Source organism: Equus asinus, chromosome 7 (genome assembly GCF_041296235.1).
Source record: "Equus asinus isolate D_3611 breed Donkey chromosome 7, EquAss-T2T_v2, whole genome shotgun sequence".
Taxonomy (NCBI): domain Eukaryota; kingdom Metazoa; phylum Chordata; class Mammalia; order Perissodactyla; family Equidae; genus Equus; species Equus asinus.
Window position 1 is genome coordinate 70483098 of NC_091796.1, and position 18234 is coordinate 70501331.

Genomic DNA, 18234 nt, shown 5'->3' on the forward strand with positions numbered 1-18234 from the left:
AGCAAAGAGAAGATATGGAAGCCTAAAGGAAGGAAGCAGAAAGATAGGCAAGACCTTAGAGTTCTCTAAGACCCACTACTGCCACTGGTGGCTCAGGATCTACCTTATCAATAAGAAAATTTGTTTTCTAAGGGCACTTCAAACAGGGGTTGCCACATGGGCTTTTCTATTTCAGAATGGTAATGAGTCCACTAGCATGCTAATCATGCTGTTACTTGTCTGAAGTATTAAGGATTCCAATAAGGCAGAGTTTCAAAAAGATCTTTGATCTAATTTCTTTATTTTTTTTTTGGCAAGGGTGTGGAGAAGTAATTAGGAAACGTGTCCTCAGATGATACTGGAGACCAAATACATAAGTGAATTTTATTTTTACTTTGTATACCTGGAAATGAGCCATCTTCATCTTACTCTAAGAAATTCTAACCCCAAAGATATTGGGTAGAGTAATTTTTAGGTTCCTTGAAGAATTGGCCTGCCAGGGATCATTTGGTGATACTGTTTGATCCTGCTGTTAGGTCCCAGGCGTAAGAGTGAAAGAAACAGAACCTTCCCCAAAAAGTCATGTTGAACAAATTGGAGATGGCTTTTATAGCTTTAAAAGCACTAAATATTTGTTGAACGACAGAAAGACACAAGAAATAGGTGCCTTTGATTTAAGATTCGGGGCAACAAAGTGTTTTTAAGAGACACAAGGTAGCAGGGGACAAATTGCTACAGTAAGCTCCTGAGATAAAACAGAGAGGCCTCCTCACAAATTTACCATTTTATCAGCCAGAAAACAATTTGGCTAATATTTTCAGGTGTTCTTTTTAAAGTACCTGCCTCCTATAATGAAGCATTTGGGGGTTTTTTGTATATAACGGAGCATCTTTTTAAAACACGGATTTTCTTTTAAACTTCTGTTCCTGCAAATGTGGTGTAGGTCAAACGCAAGAACAGGTTAACCTTTGACAAGAGAGGGAAAGGCACCCCAACCAATGGGAACTCGTGCTGGTGATGTACTGCTCCCCAGTTCTGACTCATTGGCCGCCTAGGGTTTGTCATTCTATCCCAGGCGTCTGCAAACAGCGTGGGTTGGGTTTTCCGTAGTCTAGCTAGCTAAACTGGATTTTGGCCGCCTGCACGTGCAGTTTCAATTAGGTTTAGCCGATCTCTAACTCTTAACAGAAGCAGCTGTTACTTTTCTGATTATCCTTCAGATTTTGAAAAGTCCTTCGTTTCTTTAACCTCATTGGAGGTCGTTGGAGGTCCCCTGTGACAGAATCACGTGACTGTCTAACATGTGCAAATAAATACAATGTGGAATCCCCTGAGCTACAGACCGAAAACCTGCCAGAAACTCATGCACCGCGTGCGTGTCAGCTGCTCTGGCTTGTGGGTGGGTGGTGGTAGGGGGCGTGTGCCGCCCTTCGGGACTCGAGGTGTGTGGCTGGGGCACCTGCGTGGGCCTCCTGGGGTCACTGGGGGAGGATGGCTCCGGAAGCGTGGGACCCTGGGGAGGGGGTCTGGCGGCGGCCTGGGACCCAGCGCGCGGTCGAGCCGCAGCAGCCAGGCCGCCGCCAGTCCGCGGCTGCACCCGAGAGCGCGGCCGCGCGGGGCCAGGCCTCGGGGACTGTGGCCGGCGTCTTCGCGGGGAGTGGGCGTGTATTCGCAGACAGGTGGAAGCGCCGGGGCGGGAGGCGGGACGCCCTAGCGGGAGCTGCGCCCTCTCGACTCGGCAGACGCCGGGCTCGGAGACGTTCGCGATCTCCGGGGTTCCTAACATCTCGGCCACTGCCCAGGCTCCGGCGCCGGGGCGTGAAGGCCCCGGTCTCGGTTGGGACTAGGGTTTGGATACTCTTTTCGGCTTCAGCCTGGAGCCCCGTCAGCCCGGCGGCTGCGGCGAGCGAAGCCGGGCAGGGCAGTGACGTCATCTGCCGCCGCCCCTCCCCCGCGCGCCAGCCCTCGCCGCAGTTCCTGCCCAACGACATCCGGGTCTCTCCAGCTGCTCCGCCGCGCCGCAGCTGTAGCGGCGGCTGAGCCGGCGGGGCTGGGCGGGCGGAGGAGGGGGGAGGGGCAGCACGGCGCCGTCGTGAGCGCGCCTGCGCGGGGACGCGCTCGAGGCGGTGGCGGCGCTAGGGGCGGGAGCGCGCGCGGGAGCGAGGGAGCAGTGGTCTCGACGCCGGCCCGGACCGCGGCTTCGGGTGCTCGGGCGGCTGCAGTTCGGGAACGGGTGGTTGGGGAGGGGGGGTGGGGGGGCGCCAGGCAGGTGGGGCGCGAAAGCGATGAATCTTCGGCTCTTCCTCCTCCTCCTCTGGGACCCGCTCTCCGCCTCCCGCTCCAACGCCCGGATGATCTGAACCGCGAGGACGCCGAGAGCCGGGGGCCCGGACGCAGCCCGGCTCCTCCCCTCCTCCACCCCCTCCCCGGCCTGACCTGGCCGGCCGCGGCCGCGGTGACCCCCTTCCCGCCCCCTCCCCGGCCGCCGTCGCCGTCTCCGCCTCGGCCGACCAGGGACCTGCCCGCCCGCTGCTGCTCCGGGTAAGCGCTCCGCTCGGGCCGAGGGCGGGCGGGCGGCGCGGGCCTGCGCGGCGGCGGCCAGGCCTGGGCCTGGGGCCTGTAAACAAGCCGGGCGTCTGCCCGGGCGCTCCCGGGAGGAGACGCGACAACTCCACCCCCTGGCCCAGCCTCCTCCCCGCGGCCGGGCGGCGGGCGGCGAGGGGTTAACGCTCCGCCGGGGCGGCGGCGGGGAGGCGGGGGCGAGGTGTTTGGCGGCGCGCGGGGGGCGGGGGGCGCGACCCTCGGGCCGCCGAGGCTGGGCGCGTGTCGGCGGCGGCGCGGGCGAGGGCGAGGGCCGGCCTGGCCCGAGAGCGGCCGGCGGAACTTTTCCCGAGAGCAGAGGGGGCGTCGCGGCGCCCCCACCCGCCGCCCGGCCGTCCGCCCGGCCGCCCGGCCGCCTGGGCTGCAACCCCCGGAGGGAGGCCCCCTTCGGACCGGACTGACCCTCGGAATAGCAGATTCTGGAGAATTTGCTCCAGGTTTTATAGGGGGCAGAGCTGAGAGTGAGGCTCCTTCAGAACTCGAGTCAATGATGCCGCCGGTCCATTCATTTTTAAGGCATCAGACAAATCCATTGAAGTAAACCACCCTGATTTCTTCTCCTGTCTTTTTAACCGTGTAAATTGTGTGGGTGAAAGTTCTTGATGTTAGAGTTTGGTGAGGTATGGTTCTGTTCTGCTTGTACATTGCAAATACGTTCTTGCGAGCTGGCTGTGGAGAGCCTTCTACGACCGCAGTTTTAGATAGGTTTTGAAAATTTCATCCCCTGGGGTATTTTTCCTTCCCTCTTCTAAGATCCACAGAGGTGGTACTTCGTTGTCCAAGCCAGGAAATCTACGCGCCGTCCCACCCCCAGCACTGAGTTTTCTGCTAATTGCAGTAAACGAGCCGAATACATTTTAAGAAGTGATTGGAAGAGAATGGGAAGTGTAAAAATCTATGGGAAATAGCTCTTATTTTCCCGGAGTTAATGATTTTGACGTTTCTGGAAAAAAATAGAAATCTGAAAAATTGCTCTGAGGAAAAAGGCTTAATCTTTTCAAACTTGCAGGTTGGGATTTTAAACAACACTGTTTAGACGTGAAGAGCTCTTAGGAGTCAGGGGGTTGATTTATTTCATCAGCACTCTGCTGAGCCATAGGGGTTCCAGAGCTCTCCGAAGCCCAGCGGAGCTGGCTCCCCAACTCTTTGACTGGAACACCTTCACTTTTGCCTTTTTACATATTGGGCCTTTTCCGAAGATTGTATTTCTGTAACTCTTGACAGATTAGAAAACTGACTAGGAAGATAGTCACCCCGCCTCCCGCCTATTTTTTGTTTACAGATGTTACCTTTATTAATTTAATATTTCCTTTGCCGATAAATAATTTGAAGCACAAAGTAACATTCCTTGCCTGATGTTACAGTTGTGTTCTTATGTGTAACTCACATATATCTGATTAAACATTCACTCATGTAGAGTGATTACTTTTAACCTGCAAGTTACAGCAATATCACGTTATAGAAACTATAATGAACTGCCCATGAAAGTTGCTTAAGACATTTTTGATTTGATATCATTAAACATTTTTCATATCAGTGAAGTAACTATATAATGGGAGAGGTATATTAAGACTAGTAGAGTTTGGCTAGCTACCTCAGTATATATTTGAGAAATAACATGGTTCAATGCTGGGGTTATTAACATTTCTTTTTACTTGGCATTTATATGTGTATATATATAACCTGTTGAAGGGAACATTGCACTAGGAGGCAAGAATTGTTTAGTCATGGCTGTGCTCCAAAATATCTCTGTCCGTGGACAAGTCCTTTAACCTTTTGAGTCTCCACTTACAAATCAGTAAAGCCAGAGGGGTGAATATATGATCAAATGTACTGTCCAGTTGTTAAATTTTTTGATTCCCTTAACATTGTCTATTCAGTATGCCTTGACCAAATGCCTGGTGTGTGCTAAGCAGTTAGATGTTTCTGCACTCTAAAGCTGATTTTCTTTCTGGGTTGTGTCTTACTTAAAAGAATTTTAAGTGGGTGATAATTCTTCAGGAAAGAGATTCCTGTAGGTGGCATTTATTGATTGTTCTCCTGGGATTGGGAAGTCGAGAAAAACCCTTGGAGGAAGGATGGAGATTCCACGGGAGACAGAGGGTGGTTGAGTCTACAGATTTGAACAAGCACACGACCCTTGATGGTTTGATGCAAAGGGCATTATAAGAACACATTATGAAGGTTTTTCTGTCAGTTCAAGCTGGGTCTTGCTTATCTTGACTTGATAATAAACTTTCCTTTGAAAATTTGTTCCTTGGTACCTAATTTTTTTTTTCAAAGAAATCTATAGCACTGTCTGTCATGCTGTCTGATGGTAAATATTGCTAAGCAGTTACCAGAAAGCTACAGCCTTTGAATTTGTTCATATTATACTTAGACTATTTATTATAATGGCTAGTAGAATGTGTAGCTGATTCTGGTTTAACTATGAATGCTTATTTAATAATTTAATACTAAAGACTGACGTAGGTCCACAGAGAGCTTATTACCCCTGCGATGCTCACCCCTGAGAGCTGGATTAATTTCTTAAGATGTAAGTGTGTGGTCATGTAGGAATAATTAATTATAAGGTGATATTTTGGTGATTCCCCCCCAAATGATTGTCTAACACTTGCCTGGGTGCCTGAGTCTGAGTGATACTCTTGACTGCTTTCCATCCTTAATCAAATTGGAGGAAGGAGGCAGTCATGTAAGAAAATAGGCTCAAGTGGAGTCCTCCAAGAGTTAAGCAAGAAGATAAAATAAGGTGTGGCCCTGTGAAGGATAGGACCTCGAGGGAGGGGAGAGTTGTTATGAGGCAACTAGGCAGACGTTTCTGTCTTCCTGTACCTTGGATAGTAACGTTATGCCAGAAGATGTTCTGTCTTCCATCTCAAATAATGTTGGTGAAAAAATTTTAAAAATTCAGTTGCTTCATTTATTATTTCAGGATTAGCCAGGATGTATAAATTCTGTGAATTTCCACCTGGGATTATTAACTAACCTTAAGTGAAAGAAGCTTGGGTTAAATTATATCAAAATCAAAAGGTTAATTATCTATATTCTTTTGCTCTTTCTGTTGTCTGATATGCTCCATATGACCCAAGTAACAATTTTATATTTTGTTATGAGTCACTAGAATACATTCCTTGATGATTTTGACCTTTGCTTGTCCTAGCTGTATATGTGCTCCCTAGATAATCTCTTTACCTAGCTTTTCTTTTGCTGAGGCAGGTAGGAGGAGCTAGAGACAGTAAGCGATTAAGAGAGGTGAGGTTCTGTCTACCTGTATTTAAAGTATAATCGACTTTAGAATTTTTCTACGAAACTGAGGGAGAGATACTGGATACTAATGTATATTAATAAAGTAGGCTGTTGATTCTGTGTTTATAAAATTAGAGCTGTTTAAACATTACTTGAGTAAATATGTGATAAAGGAGGGAGTCTGAGTTTTTATAAATTTTTTTTTTTAAAGATTGGCACTTGAGCTAACATCTGTTGTCAGTCTTTTTTGTTCACTTCTTTTTCTTCTCCCCAAAGCCCTCCAGTACATAGTTGTATATTCTAGTTGTAGGTGCTTCTACTTGTGGCATGTGGGACGCTGCCTCAGCATGGCTTGATGAGCAGTGCCAGGTCCACGCCCAGGATCCGAACCAGGGAAACCCTGGGCCACCTAAGTGAAGCAAGCAAACTCAACCACTCCTCCACCGGGCCGGCTCCTATAATTCTTAATATGTTTGGAATCCATTGACCACATTTATGTAGTTCTCATATTTAGGAGCTAGATTGAAAGTCGTTAGAGTTTTTGTGGCTGATATGATTTGAACTAAAATCCTATGAGAGAGAACTACTTCTAGATACAGAAGAAAGTGGATGATAAAAGCCATAATTTATCGACCATTTATTTGTGTCAGCTTTAATTTTTGCTGCAACCTTCTAAATCATATGATGTTATCTCTGTTTTACAAATGAAGAAGTAAGGGTCAGAGAATCTAACATGCCAGGATCAGATCCCGATAGAAATAAAATTATTTTCAAAATATTCATGTGTGGATTTTTTTCCCAATTAGATGAGCCTTCTTGTTCCTAGCAATCAAAATGAAAAGCTGAATGGTAACACTTCTGGTTCAGATTCCCAGAATTAAAAGAGACCGTAGAAATTTATGTAGTTAAGTCTTCCAATGCAGGGGTCCCTTCTAAAACATTCAGAAAAGATTTAAGAAGTTCAGTTCAGGGGCTGGCCCCATAGCCAAGTGGTTGTGTTCACGTCCTCCACTTAGGCCACCTGGGGTAGGCCGATTCAGAGCTTGGGCACAGACCTAGCAACTGCTTATCAGGCCATGCTGTGACAGCATCCCACATAGAAGAACTAGAATGACTTGCAACTAGGATATACAACTATGTATTGGGGCTTTGGGGAGAAAAAAAGAGGAAGATTGGCAACAATCTTCTTCACCAAAAAAAAAAAAAAAACAACAACATGGGCTCAAAAAAAAGAAAAGATCTACAAAAAAAAGTTCATTTTCTCATTCCCAGAGTTTCAGAAGTCAACAGAGTTAAACAATTTTATGTCTTCAGCTGTCATTGTTCATTCAGATTGAGGAATGGAATCGATGTTAATTCTCATGGTTTATATCCTTAATGAAGGATTAAGAGAAATGTTTCTGAGTACATCTAGTCAATAGAGCCACATAGAAGTCTTTGGAAAGGAGAAGGTGGTAAAACTTACTAGTGGGGTGATCTTGGGCAAGCAACTTGATTTCTCTAAGCCTCAGTTTTCTTTATCTGTGAAATGAAAAGGTCATTCTAATAAGGTAATCTTGAAGATTAAATGAGATAATTACATAAGGCACTTGACATGTTTTCTACCATGAGAAAAGTACCAAATAGTAACTGCTGTTGTTGAGTAGGATATGAAATCTTGAGGTACATAGGGGAATAGAGAATTAGTGGGTGTGAGAGGGTTGTCTTTTGAGTATAATTTTAGCAATGAGCCTGGAAACCAAACTATGAGATTGAGTAGACTTTAGAATAGGTTCTAAAGGTTGTTGGTATATAGAACTTGTATATGAATAGACTAAAAGTTAAGAGGTAATGGAAGAGAAAATTGAGTATAAGTAGATTTATTTGACTGTATGAAGCTGGAGAGAAGTTGTGGGTTTGGAGTTAATGATTAGATGAGAGTAGATGGTTAGATAGAGGATAAAGAGTAAAAGTAATAAAGCAAAGGTGAATGTTCAGAGTAGAATGATCAGTAAGTGAGGAGGGACAAGGGTTGGTATTTTGGAGAGGAGTTACAGTTCATGATTAGAAATGGACAAGAAGATATTGCTACCAGAAAAGATGCAAGAGAGATTAAGGAAACTAAATTATTCTAGTTAACTCACTTCTTCCTATATAAAGAAAAAAGGTAGGTGGAAGGAAGTCTTCATAAAAGGCATTAAGGCTTTTTATGTGGATCCTGGGTTATTTAAGGTTGAGAAATTGTATTGGAACAGTTCAAGTCTTATTACCTTATACCCAAACCATGTTTTAGCACTCCAACTGGTCTTTCCCACTAGTATCTTGTACTACGTCTCCCTCCTACCTCCCTCTGTAAACCATCCCGAAATTCTTCCTAAGATACTATTTTCATCATATTATTTCTCTGCTCAATATACTTACTGACTCCCTTTTGCCTCTAGAATAAAGTTCAGAATTCTTGGCTTGGCTTTTGACACTTTCCATGATTGGACCTTAGGACTGATCTATTTCAACCAAACTGGTACATTTGCCATCTCTGGAACATACCCTGTACTTTTCTCTCAGTGGATCTTTACACATGCTAATTGCTAGCTTGGAATTCTTGCCCGCCCTTCTCTAGCTTTTGTTTTCTCCTTTATCAAAGCTCACTTCTAATATTTCCTCGTCCAGAAAGCCTTCTCTGATCACCAGAGTGTTTCATCTCTCATTTCTCTGTACTTCTGTAGCAGTATCTGTTGTATTATTTGTATAGCTTTAGTCATATGCTTTACTGCAAGGTATTTGTGTTTTAATTATAATTGTGTGTTCAATTTAATTATAAAATTCTGAAGGGGAAAGTACAATAACTTTTTATTATACCCAAAGCCTGGCACAGTGTCTTGTGGATAGTAGACATTCAGATGTTTTGTGTTAGGCGAAATCCGCCTGAGAGTGGGAGTGATTGCTGTAGAAGGTGGTGGAAGAAGGTAGAACTTTCTGGTAGCAGACATTTCTGACTCTCTTCCTATTTATTATTTTGGCTGAACCTGGATATTTAAGTGTGAAGATTATACAAATCTGAAATGTGGCAGAGTTTTTCTGTTGTTGGCATAGAAAATTAGCTTGACTGATTCTGGACCTAAAGGTTTCATTTTAACGTCCTACGTTTTGGCTTTGAGGGTTAACAGGACATTCATAATGATGCATCTCTTTCCAGAGTTACATCTGCAAATATTATTGTGAACTAGGTATCCTTTTAAACAGAAATTGTGGAGTCATGGTAATTAGTGTAGTAATTACAGAAGAGAGAGAACTATTAACTGATTTAATTTGAACCAAGCAAATGTCTAAATATGAATAGTCTGTGTTCACATAAACCTCTAAGCTAAACTTTAAACCTCATCAAACTGTTAAACTACATCCAGTATTTAGCAAATACATGGTAAATTTTCTTTTTAAAAATTTCAATTTTTAAATGGATAGTTTTATGTAGGCAGTCTGTGACTGCTTGGTATGATACTAATGAGACCAGAATCACGAATATGATTCTTTGTGTACCTCTTAAGTTTTTCAAGCCTTGACATTAGCTGGTAACAATGATAACTAACATTATTAAGCATTTATATGCCAGGCATTATCATAGAAATTTTCAAGTACTGTCTCATTAAATCTTCATATCTATCTATATGAGATAGATACTATTATTACTTGTATCTTAGCAGATGAGGAAATTGAAACAGGTTAAGTGATTTGTCCAAAGTTTCACAGCTAGTAACAAAAACCAAACACATTTCCTTGGACTTTTCAAAGTAATTATGTTGTGGGTCACTACAGTTTTATTGCTACTGCTAAAAGAAAATGTGTTGGCAGTTGTGATGGGTTAGAAAATCTTTGTATATGAAGGATATGACTACAGTTGCATCGTACAGAGAATGACTCTTGTGGTTAAGTTGGGATCTGAGGTGGAAGAGTGCACTAAATTTAAAGTGCACAGTGACACTTGACAGGTCAGCTCCTTTTAGAACTTTCACAAGAAGAACTGTTAAATTTTTTAATATAAAAAAGCGTATAAGATATAGCTATAATACAACTAGTACCACAGCCAGACACACTTTTGTCTTATGGCTTATTTTATTCATGTTCATTACTTTGCACCCTGCTGACAAATAATTTCATCAGTCCTTTATTCAAGTGAAATTCTTACTGAGTTTAAGAAGATAGTGTTAAACACAAGCTACCTAATTGGGTTTACAATAGAGATTATACTGTATGTGGAACATTTCAATATTAAGATTTATTAAAAATAAAAATTCCTTGAAAGCAGGGACCAAGTTTCATTTGTTTTAAATAGGTGCTCATTATACGATTATTTAATCTTTGTAGTCTTCCTGTTCATTTTCTGATGAACACATGACAAAGAAAATTGAATGTGAGCCAGAAATATATTAGACCATGAGAGAGCATAGGTCATGTATAATCCAGTTTAAATTTAGGCTGGTGCTTTGTATGCATCTGTGATATGACTGTCTCAGGCAGGGATGTAGATAAACGGCTTTGTTTTGTTTTGTTTGAGTCATGCTTTATGTGGCTTAATTATTTAAAGAATATGTCATTCAAGAACTGTACTGTCTCAGAGAATAAGAACATAATTCACTACCAACTTTGAATGAATGTCTTGGCTTCTTAGAAATGCTCCTTTTCTTTAGCGTGAATGGTAGAAAATTGCGTCAAATTTGGTATTACGTCTATAGGAGATGCAGCTTGCTTACTTAATTTTGTTACCAAAATTCAGAAATGAAAATATTAATGATAAGGATAAGCGACGAGTGGCTGTGTATTACTTTTTTAGTTTTGTTTTGCAAACAGAATCACAAAACTTACCAGACTTTAGAAAAACATCTTTGCAGTATGCCATCATGCTTCAGAATATAAATAGGTAGTAACTAAAATTTTCACTTTTTATAAAGCAGTAAAATATTATTGCTGAGAGTCTGTAAGGCTGTTTTGGATGTCACAGGGCTGATCTTAGAACTGGCAGCTTTTGTTCTGTGGTCAAACCACAGCTTAACCCTGTGTTACTCCATATCTGTCATCTTCATTTTCTCCATCTGTATAAATGCTTCCTGATACTATAAGCAAGTACTTCAGCAACTAGTCAGCCATCTGGTGTGATCTTGTACTGTTTGCTACAGTCAGTAGAATAAGGAGCTCCTTAAGTACAAATGGGATGATTCATTTTATACAGTGAAACTCCCAGACTCAGTTAAAGATATTTTTGTCTAAAATACATTGAAAGTGGATTTCCTAGCTCCCAGAAATTATTCCTTTGTGTCTAACTTACCTTATACTTGCTTCTTACATCAAAGACTTTTTAAAAAATTTACCTATTCATGAATATTGAATGACTGAGTAGATGCATAAATAAATAGCTCTGGGAAGGAGAACGTATGGGCACTGTAACCTCTAGTGGAAACTGCATCGTCTCTTTTGTCTTCTCCAGTGTATTTTATGTGGCATTTTTCAGTAATGAGAGTGTGCATCTGATGATGTTGAGAAACTTTTAAAAGTCATAATGACCAGTAATCTGAAAATCAAGTTTTTGATTGATAAGCTGCAAATTTGCTTGAGAATCCAATATTTTCTTATTAGAAATCAATTATGTTTCTATAGAGATTTTTAAAATTACAACTATGTATTCTATAGAATAACAAAATGGAAATGGTAGGATATAGTTTGTTTGTAGGTCAGCTTCTATGGGAATACATTTTACTGGATGGAAAAGAATTCCTAACTCCTCTGTTAAAGGAGAAGTCACAATGATGGCTATCATTCATTTGTCCTACATATTAATCAGGTGTCACTATGTGCTAAGTACTGTGAAACAAAAAAAGACATGATCTCTTCCCTCATGGACCTGAAAATCTAAAATGAGAAAGTATTCACGGACTCTCTTGTGCTGTGATAAGGGAAATACAGGATTCTGTGAGCTCGTGACTAATGGTAGACCTATTTCCTGAGACAGGGAACTGGGTAGGAGAAGTGGCAGGGAGTTGAGAAATTCATTTTAAGCCATGTCATTTGAGGTGTGGCTAATCAAGTATAGGAAGTAGCTGGATATATATGTATTTTTAAGCTATTAGAAATACAGGATTTTCACTTTAAAAAAAACTTTTTTCTCATACTTCCCCAACATCCTTTTCCACACACAAAACATCTATATCACAATTTATGGACTCAGTGAATGATTCTATTTTGAAGAATATTAGATTGTATGCAGAAGTCTATCTCTTAGAGTCAAATACTTTGTTGTCTTTTTTTCTGGCAGAGACATTTCATATGTGTGAAATACTTAGAATTCCCCCGTTTTGTGTGTGAATGAACCTTTTACCATCTTAGATATTTAATGTTTTATTTTTCCCTTCTTTCAACTTAAATATACAGGGTTATCAGCAAACACTTAATAAATGCTCTGTGTGAGGGCTTTTGTTTGTTTTAAGCAAAAGAAAAAAAGGATAGGTTGGCTGAGGAAGTCATTTATTGTTTTCTAGGTCAGTCTGAGTCTGAATCCTCAAATACGCAAGGATTAAAAAATAACAAACTGGGAATTGAATCCGCTTTCCAATCTGTAGACATGTTATCCAAAACTGAGACATTTGAAATAGTTAATAGATGAGGCAAATTGAGATTGTGAATACCAGAACATTCTTAGAGAACTTTAAAAACTAAATTGCTCTATGCTAAGTCTTTAAATGTTTTGCTCATACTGTAATTGTTAGTGAAAATAGGTCACTATCTAATTTTTATAGCCAGTAGAACCCTCCAACTAAATTTAGCTTAGATATTTTTCAGGCAGTTTGTACTGCTAAAGTTTACTTTTAAAAATTGTGCAGTTTGGGGCTGGCCCCGTGGCATAGTGCTTAAGTTTGCATGCTCTGCCTCAGCAGCCTGCAGTTGGCGGGTTCAGCTCCCAGGGCAGACCTACACACCAACTCATTAAGCCATGCTATGGTGGCATCCCACATACAAAATAGAGGAAGATTGGCACAAATGTTAGCTCAGTGACAATCTTCCTCACCAAAAAAAAAAAAAAAAATTCTGCAGTTCATACCTCTGTAGGAATTTAAGAAGACTGCTTTATGGAGTATGTAATTCAGATCACAGCACATGTCTAAAACATGTTGATACGTTAAAAAATCATGGAACATGAAGGAAACATCAACAGTGGCAAGCTTTGTGTCAAACGTACTCTGTGAAATTGAAAGTGCTGCTAATAGCTGTATAAACGGACTGGTTTGGGTAATTGTAAATTTTTACCTAATTCAGCAACGACAAATTTTTGAATAGTTTTTGGTAGAGAAAAAATGCCCTGTGTCATGGGCGTTATCGAAATACTGCTTAGCATAGAAGAGCTTTTTCTGACTTACTTGGGTTGGTTTGATTGGTCAGTTTTTTTGTTTTTTTGTTTTTAAAGATTTTTTATTTTTTCCTTTTTCTCCCCAAAGCCCCCCAGTACATAGTTGTATATTCTTTGTTGTGTGTCCTTCTAGTTGTGGCATGTGAGACGCTGCCTCAGCGTGGTTTTAATGAGCAGTGCCATGTCCGCGCCCAGGATTTGAACCAACGAAACACTGGGCCGCCTGCAGCGGAGTGCGCGAACTTAACCACTCGGCCACGGGGCCAGCCCCACCTCTTGATTGGTCAGTTTTGGTTTGCTTTTTGAAGTTTCATTTTTAAGGTTTTAATTTAAAGCATTTAAATTAAGGTATTGTTTAACTCAGTAACTGTTTTGCATTGTAATTCATTTGGTGAAATTTGGTTTGTTGGAGGAGGTTAAGCAAATATTTAATTGAAAGAGTGAAGTAAATATTTAGTTGAAGCTACAAGATGAACAACTGTTGAGCAGCAAGAAATTTGCAGGTAACTCTTTTTTTAGTGTTTGAAAAAATGTTAATGTAGTGCTTTCCATATTACTACATAATCTACAGTTATCTTTTTAAATCTTTTTATGTAAAGTAAAATACAGATACAGAAAACCAATAAAACCCTAGAAATCTTTTTAAATGGCTTTATTAAGTTATAACTAACATAGCATAAAATTTACCCATTTAAAGTTTACGGCTCAGTAGTTTTTAGTTTATTCACAGAATTGTGCAACCATTGCCACAATTTAATTTTAGAACCTTTTCATCACCCCCAAAAGAAACCTTGTACTCATTAGCAGTCACTCTCCATTCTCCTGTCCCCCTTGTCAACCACTCATCTACTTTCTGTCTCTGTAGATTTGCTTTTTGGATATTTCATATAAACAGAATCCAGACTTTGATCAGTGATTTCTCCCCTTTGTGAACATCTTGTATCTCTCATGAGATAGTCAGCTTTGAAAACTTAGCCTTCTTTTATAGCTTAAATAATAGCTGTTTCCTCCTTCTCTGACCAGGAAAAATCATTCAGTAATTGGAAGGCTATATCTAAATTTAAACCAAGAATGAGGCTTTTCACTAGTACTATAACTTTGAAGAAAATGTACCATTGGTCCTCACCTCCAATATGCTTTTCACTGTGTGGATTGTTCAGTAGCGCCCCTCCTCCCCCCCCCCCCCCCCCCCCCCCCCCCGCTTGCCCCAAGACGTTACCCTGGTAGCCATTTCTCTTCTCCCTCTCAAACTCAGTCTTGCATGCGCTCACTGAAATGTTCCTGTTTGCAGCTGGCTTACCTGAACTCTACCTTCTTGAACTTTCCTCACACCAAGGATGAGGAAGAATTAAAGAAAGGGAAAATAGAAGAAAAGATTGCTCAGGCTTGGGAGGGACAAAGTGGTAAGAGCAGGAGTAGAAATGGTTTAAAATTTGCAAGGAGACTGAATTTGTGGGCAGAAGAATAAAACTTAGAGGCTGCTTAGGAGAGAGTGAGAAGTAGAGGCAAGAACAGAAAGCAAAGATCTTATAATGTGGAAGACAGGTGACATTTTTTAAATATTCAGTTGTAAAATTTTAATTTTAGTCACATGTCAGTGAAGCACAAAAGATAATTTCATTTTCTGATGAGGTCTAGTATCCTTGACATACTTTCTTTCCAGAACTTTGTGTAGGAATTTTGATGCTGAACAATAGTTATGTGTTGTCTTTTGGGTTGTTCGAAGATCTTCAGGTTTAAACCAGTGCAGAGTGGGAAACCCATATACCACCTTGGGATTATTCTTCAGAGAAATCCCACAGAGAGTTAAATGGCACCGTTCCCCTGGAGTTTCTGATTGGAGGGGCAGAATCCTATTCTGGGTGCCCCTGTTGTCAGTGGGCTGCTGCAGAGGTCTAGAATTGGCCAGAGAATGGCACTAATGAGAAGTTGCCACTGCCAAAGGAAATCTTATTTGATTCATAGATCAGCAGTCTTCTGGTTGGATTAGAATTGTTTGTGAGATTTTAGGGACTGTCAGTAAAGTGCCCCAAAAGAGCCAGCCAGCATCCCACATAATAGCTTTAAAGTTAGTAAAGTCCTGTAATTAAGCAAATTGGAAATTTGAGAGGAGGGGAGTGCAAACTAATGAGAACTGTTAGTACCTGTATTTGACCACTTGGATGTATTCAGTTCCTTATCCAAAATATTGTCTACAATATTTTGTATATAACTTTTTTAAGGAGAAAGGTGATGAAGGTAGGTTAAATTTTCTTTAGAACAATTGAGATTTATTTAACAGATAAAATGTGTATCTGATTTAAATGAGTGTTTTTAGTATTGGAAATCAAGTTTACAAAATATCTGTGTATATAATTTGTTTTAAGAACAAGTATTCCTTTCTCTGCAAAAGAACTCTATATAAATGCTCATAACTTTTTTTTTCCTTTGAGGAAGATTAGCCCTGAGCTAACATCTGCTGCCAATCCTCCTCTTTTTGCTGAGGAAGACTGGCCCTGAGCTAACCTCCATGCCCACCTTCCTCTACTTTATATGTGGGACGCCTACCACAGCATGGCGTGCCAAGCGGTGCCATGTCAGCACCCAGGATCCGAACCAGCGAACCCAGGGCCGCCGAAGCGGAACGTGTGCACTTAAACCACTGCACCACGGGGCTGGCCCCAATGTTCATAACTTTTATAGATTATTTATGTCATAGAAGGAGAAACTTAAGAGTATTTGTTGGTTTAATTGACTGATCTATAGGATTGAGCTTTATTAAAAGAATATTTAACCAGAGTAATCTGTGAAAATATTGTTAGTCCTGAGGGAGATTGGAGCAGCATTCTAGAGACCTTGGCTGGTGAACTGCAAACTAATGGACCCTGTAAGAAACTTCTACCTCTAACTAAAGTAGGATGTGAGAATTTAAAGATTGCTATGATTTAAAAATATTTAGAAAATAGGAGTTACCAGAGGAGCATTTGTTAAATGAGATTAGGCTCTTCTGTATAGAGTAAAGTAACCATTATTTTTTTATTTTTTTACTTGTGGGTCCTTCTAGTTGTGGCATGTGGGACGCCACCTCAACGTGGCCTGATGAGCAGTGCCGTGTCCACGCCCAGGATCCGAACCAGCCGAAACCCCAGGCCGCCAAAGGCGGAGCGCACGAACTTAACCACTTGGCCACGGGGCTGGCCCCAGTAACCATTATTTTGCTGGTGTTTTCTGATTCTCTCAGTGGAATAAATGTTGATATAAAGCCTAGAGAAGTCTACTACTACCATAGCCGTGATCCAGGAAGTTGACCTGATCAGAGAGATGAATTAATAGTCCTGGGCTTCCAGGGGCACTACAGTGTCCAGGTCTTAAGTTTTTAGAACCTACATCTGTGGACTGTTTATGCTGTTACTATTGTTGGAGAACTTGATTTTCTTTTTCTCCTTCCCCTTCCCCCCGATCCTTTAGTTATAGGTGTTTTGAAGTGAACATAGTTTTCTTGAACTTACTGAACTAATTTACTGCATTTGTTTCTAATCTGTTGTTTAAGTTGTCCTTTGAACTTTTAATACCAACAATTATTTTTTCGTTTCCAAAAGTGGTATTTAATTCTTTCCCAATTTGCCTGGTAATTTTTTTGTTTTTTCTTTTTAAATCTTCTTAAACATTTCATACATAGTTATTTTATATCTTATATTCACTAATTCCAATATCTGAAGTCTTAAGCTAGTTGTATTTGTTATATGTTAACTCCTACTCGTGGCAGCTTTTTCCTTGTATATTTGGTGATTTTTTTGTGAGCTCATATTTGATTAAACACTAAACGTTCCTCCATTATCTATATAATTGCCTACAATTTTATGTCCCCCTTTTTGTAGCATAAAAAATTTCATTTTCTTTTTTATATTCAATACCTAATTTAATCAGCCAGTATATTTTACCAGTTTCTGTATTTACTGTTGCTTGTATCTCACTCCAGGCTTCACCTTTCTTCTTGCTAAAGTATATCCTTTAGTAGTGTTTTTAGTAACAGAATGTGGCTTATAAATGTCCTTGGTTTTTGTTTGAAAGTATATTTTACACATTATTTTCTTTTTTTTTTTAGCAAATAAAGAAGTCTTGGTTAATAAACTTCTCCCCTCCCTCTTCCTGTCAGCACCCTCAAGATACTGTTTATTATATTATGAAACTTGGCAAACATGAATCTCTGAAAAGTCTGGTCTCTAGCTAATTGTTATGCCTTTGTGTATAATTTTTCTCTCTTGTAGTTTTTAAGAAGATTCCTTTTCTGTATCCTGTTGCCACTGTTTACTGTGTGACCTTGGGCAAATTCTGAACAGAGATGATGAAACAGTGTCCGTATTATAGGGGTTGCAGTGATGATTACATTAATATATGTAAAGCACTTAGGATAGAACCCTGTATATTTCAAGTGTGATGTGAATGTTAGTATTTGTTGTCTATTTTACTATGCTTGATGTTCTGAGCACATTCCCATGATGTGCCTGGATCTGTATGTTGTGTTGTCTCTAGGTGCTCTTTGAAATACATTGTTGGTCTGTAGACTCCTATCTTTCTTCAGTTCCAGAAAATTCCTGAGGTTTTATATCTCTGAATATTGTTTTTCCAGTATTCCTTCTTAATCTTTGTGTTATGTTCTGGGCAATTCCTAAGTATTGTTTTTCAATTTACTAGTTCAAACCTTGACTTTGTTCAGCTTAGAATTTATGTGGCTTCACTTGTTTTATTTCTCAGTGAATATTTTTCTCATGTTCAGGTTCTCTCTCTAACGGCCACCTATTCTGGTTTGATTTCTGATTTTTTTATTCTTTTTTCCCCCTTTATGTCTATTGTTCTTTTTAACTTTGGAAGGATCCTAAACATGTACATTTGAAGTTATTTTCAGATGGTTACATTTTCTTCTAGATTGAATTCTTACAATTACTGATTTTGTTTGCTATCCGTCTTAGTTTAGTTTTCCTTGAGTTTTGGAGTTTGGTTTTGTAGTCTCATATTAAATGGAAATTTTGTTTTGTTTTCTTTCTTTTCACCCTTTT

The 18234-nt window shown here is 40.5% G+C and overlaps 1 protein-coding gene across 3 annotated transcripts in view; it reads left to right on the forward strand.

Moving 5' to 3' along the window:
* Positions 1-1295: 1295 nt before the first annotated feature.
* The window catches only part of PPM1A (protein phosphatase, Mg2+/Mn2+ dependent 1A), a 41626-nt gene continuing 24687 nt past the window's right edge, over positions 1296-18234 (forward strand). The window contains exons 1-2 of one of the 3 annotated variants that reach the window (XM_070513717.1): positions 2078-2520; positions 13332-13481. Coding sequence is in view for 1 of the 3 variants with exons in the window: in XM_070513715.1 (XP_070369816.1) it covers positions 1298-1421 (124 nt within the window). In the remaining 2 variants the exon portion in view is untranslated. Of the gene's footprint in view, positions 1422-2065; positions 2521-13331; positions 13482-18234 lie in introns of those variants that run through there. The other 2 variants (XM_070513715.1, XM_044773689.2) reach the window with 2 other exon arrangements.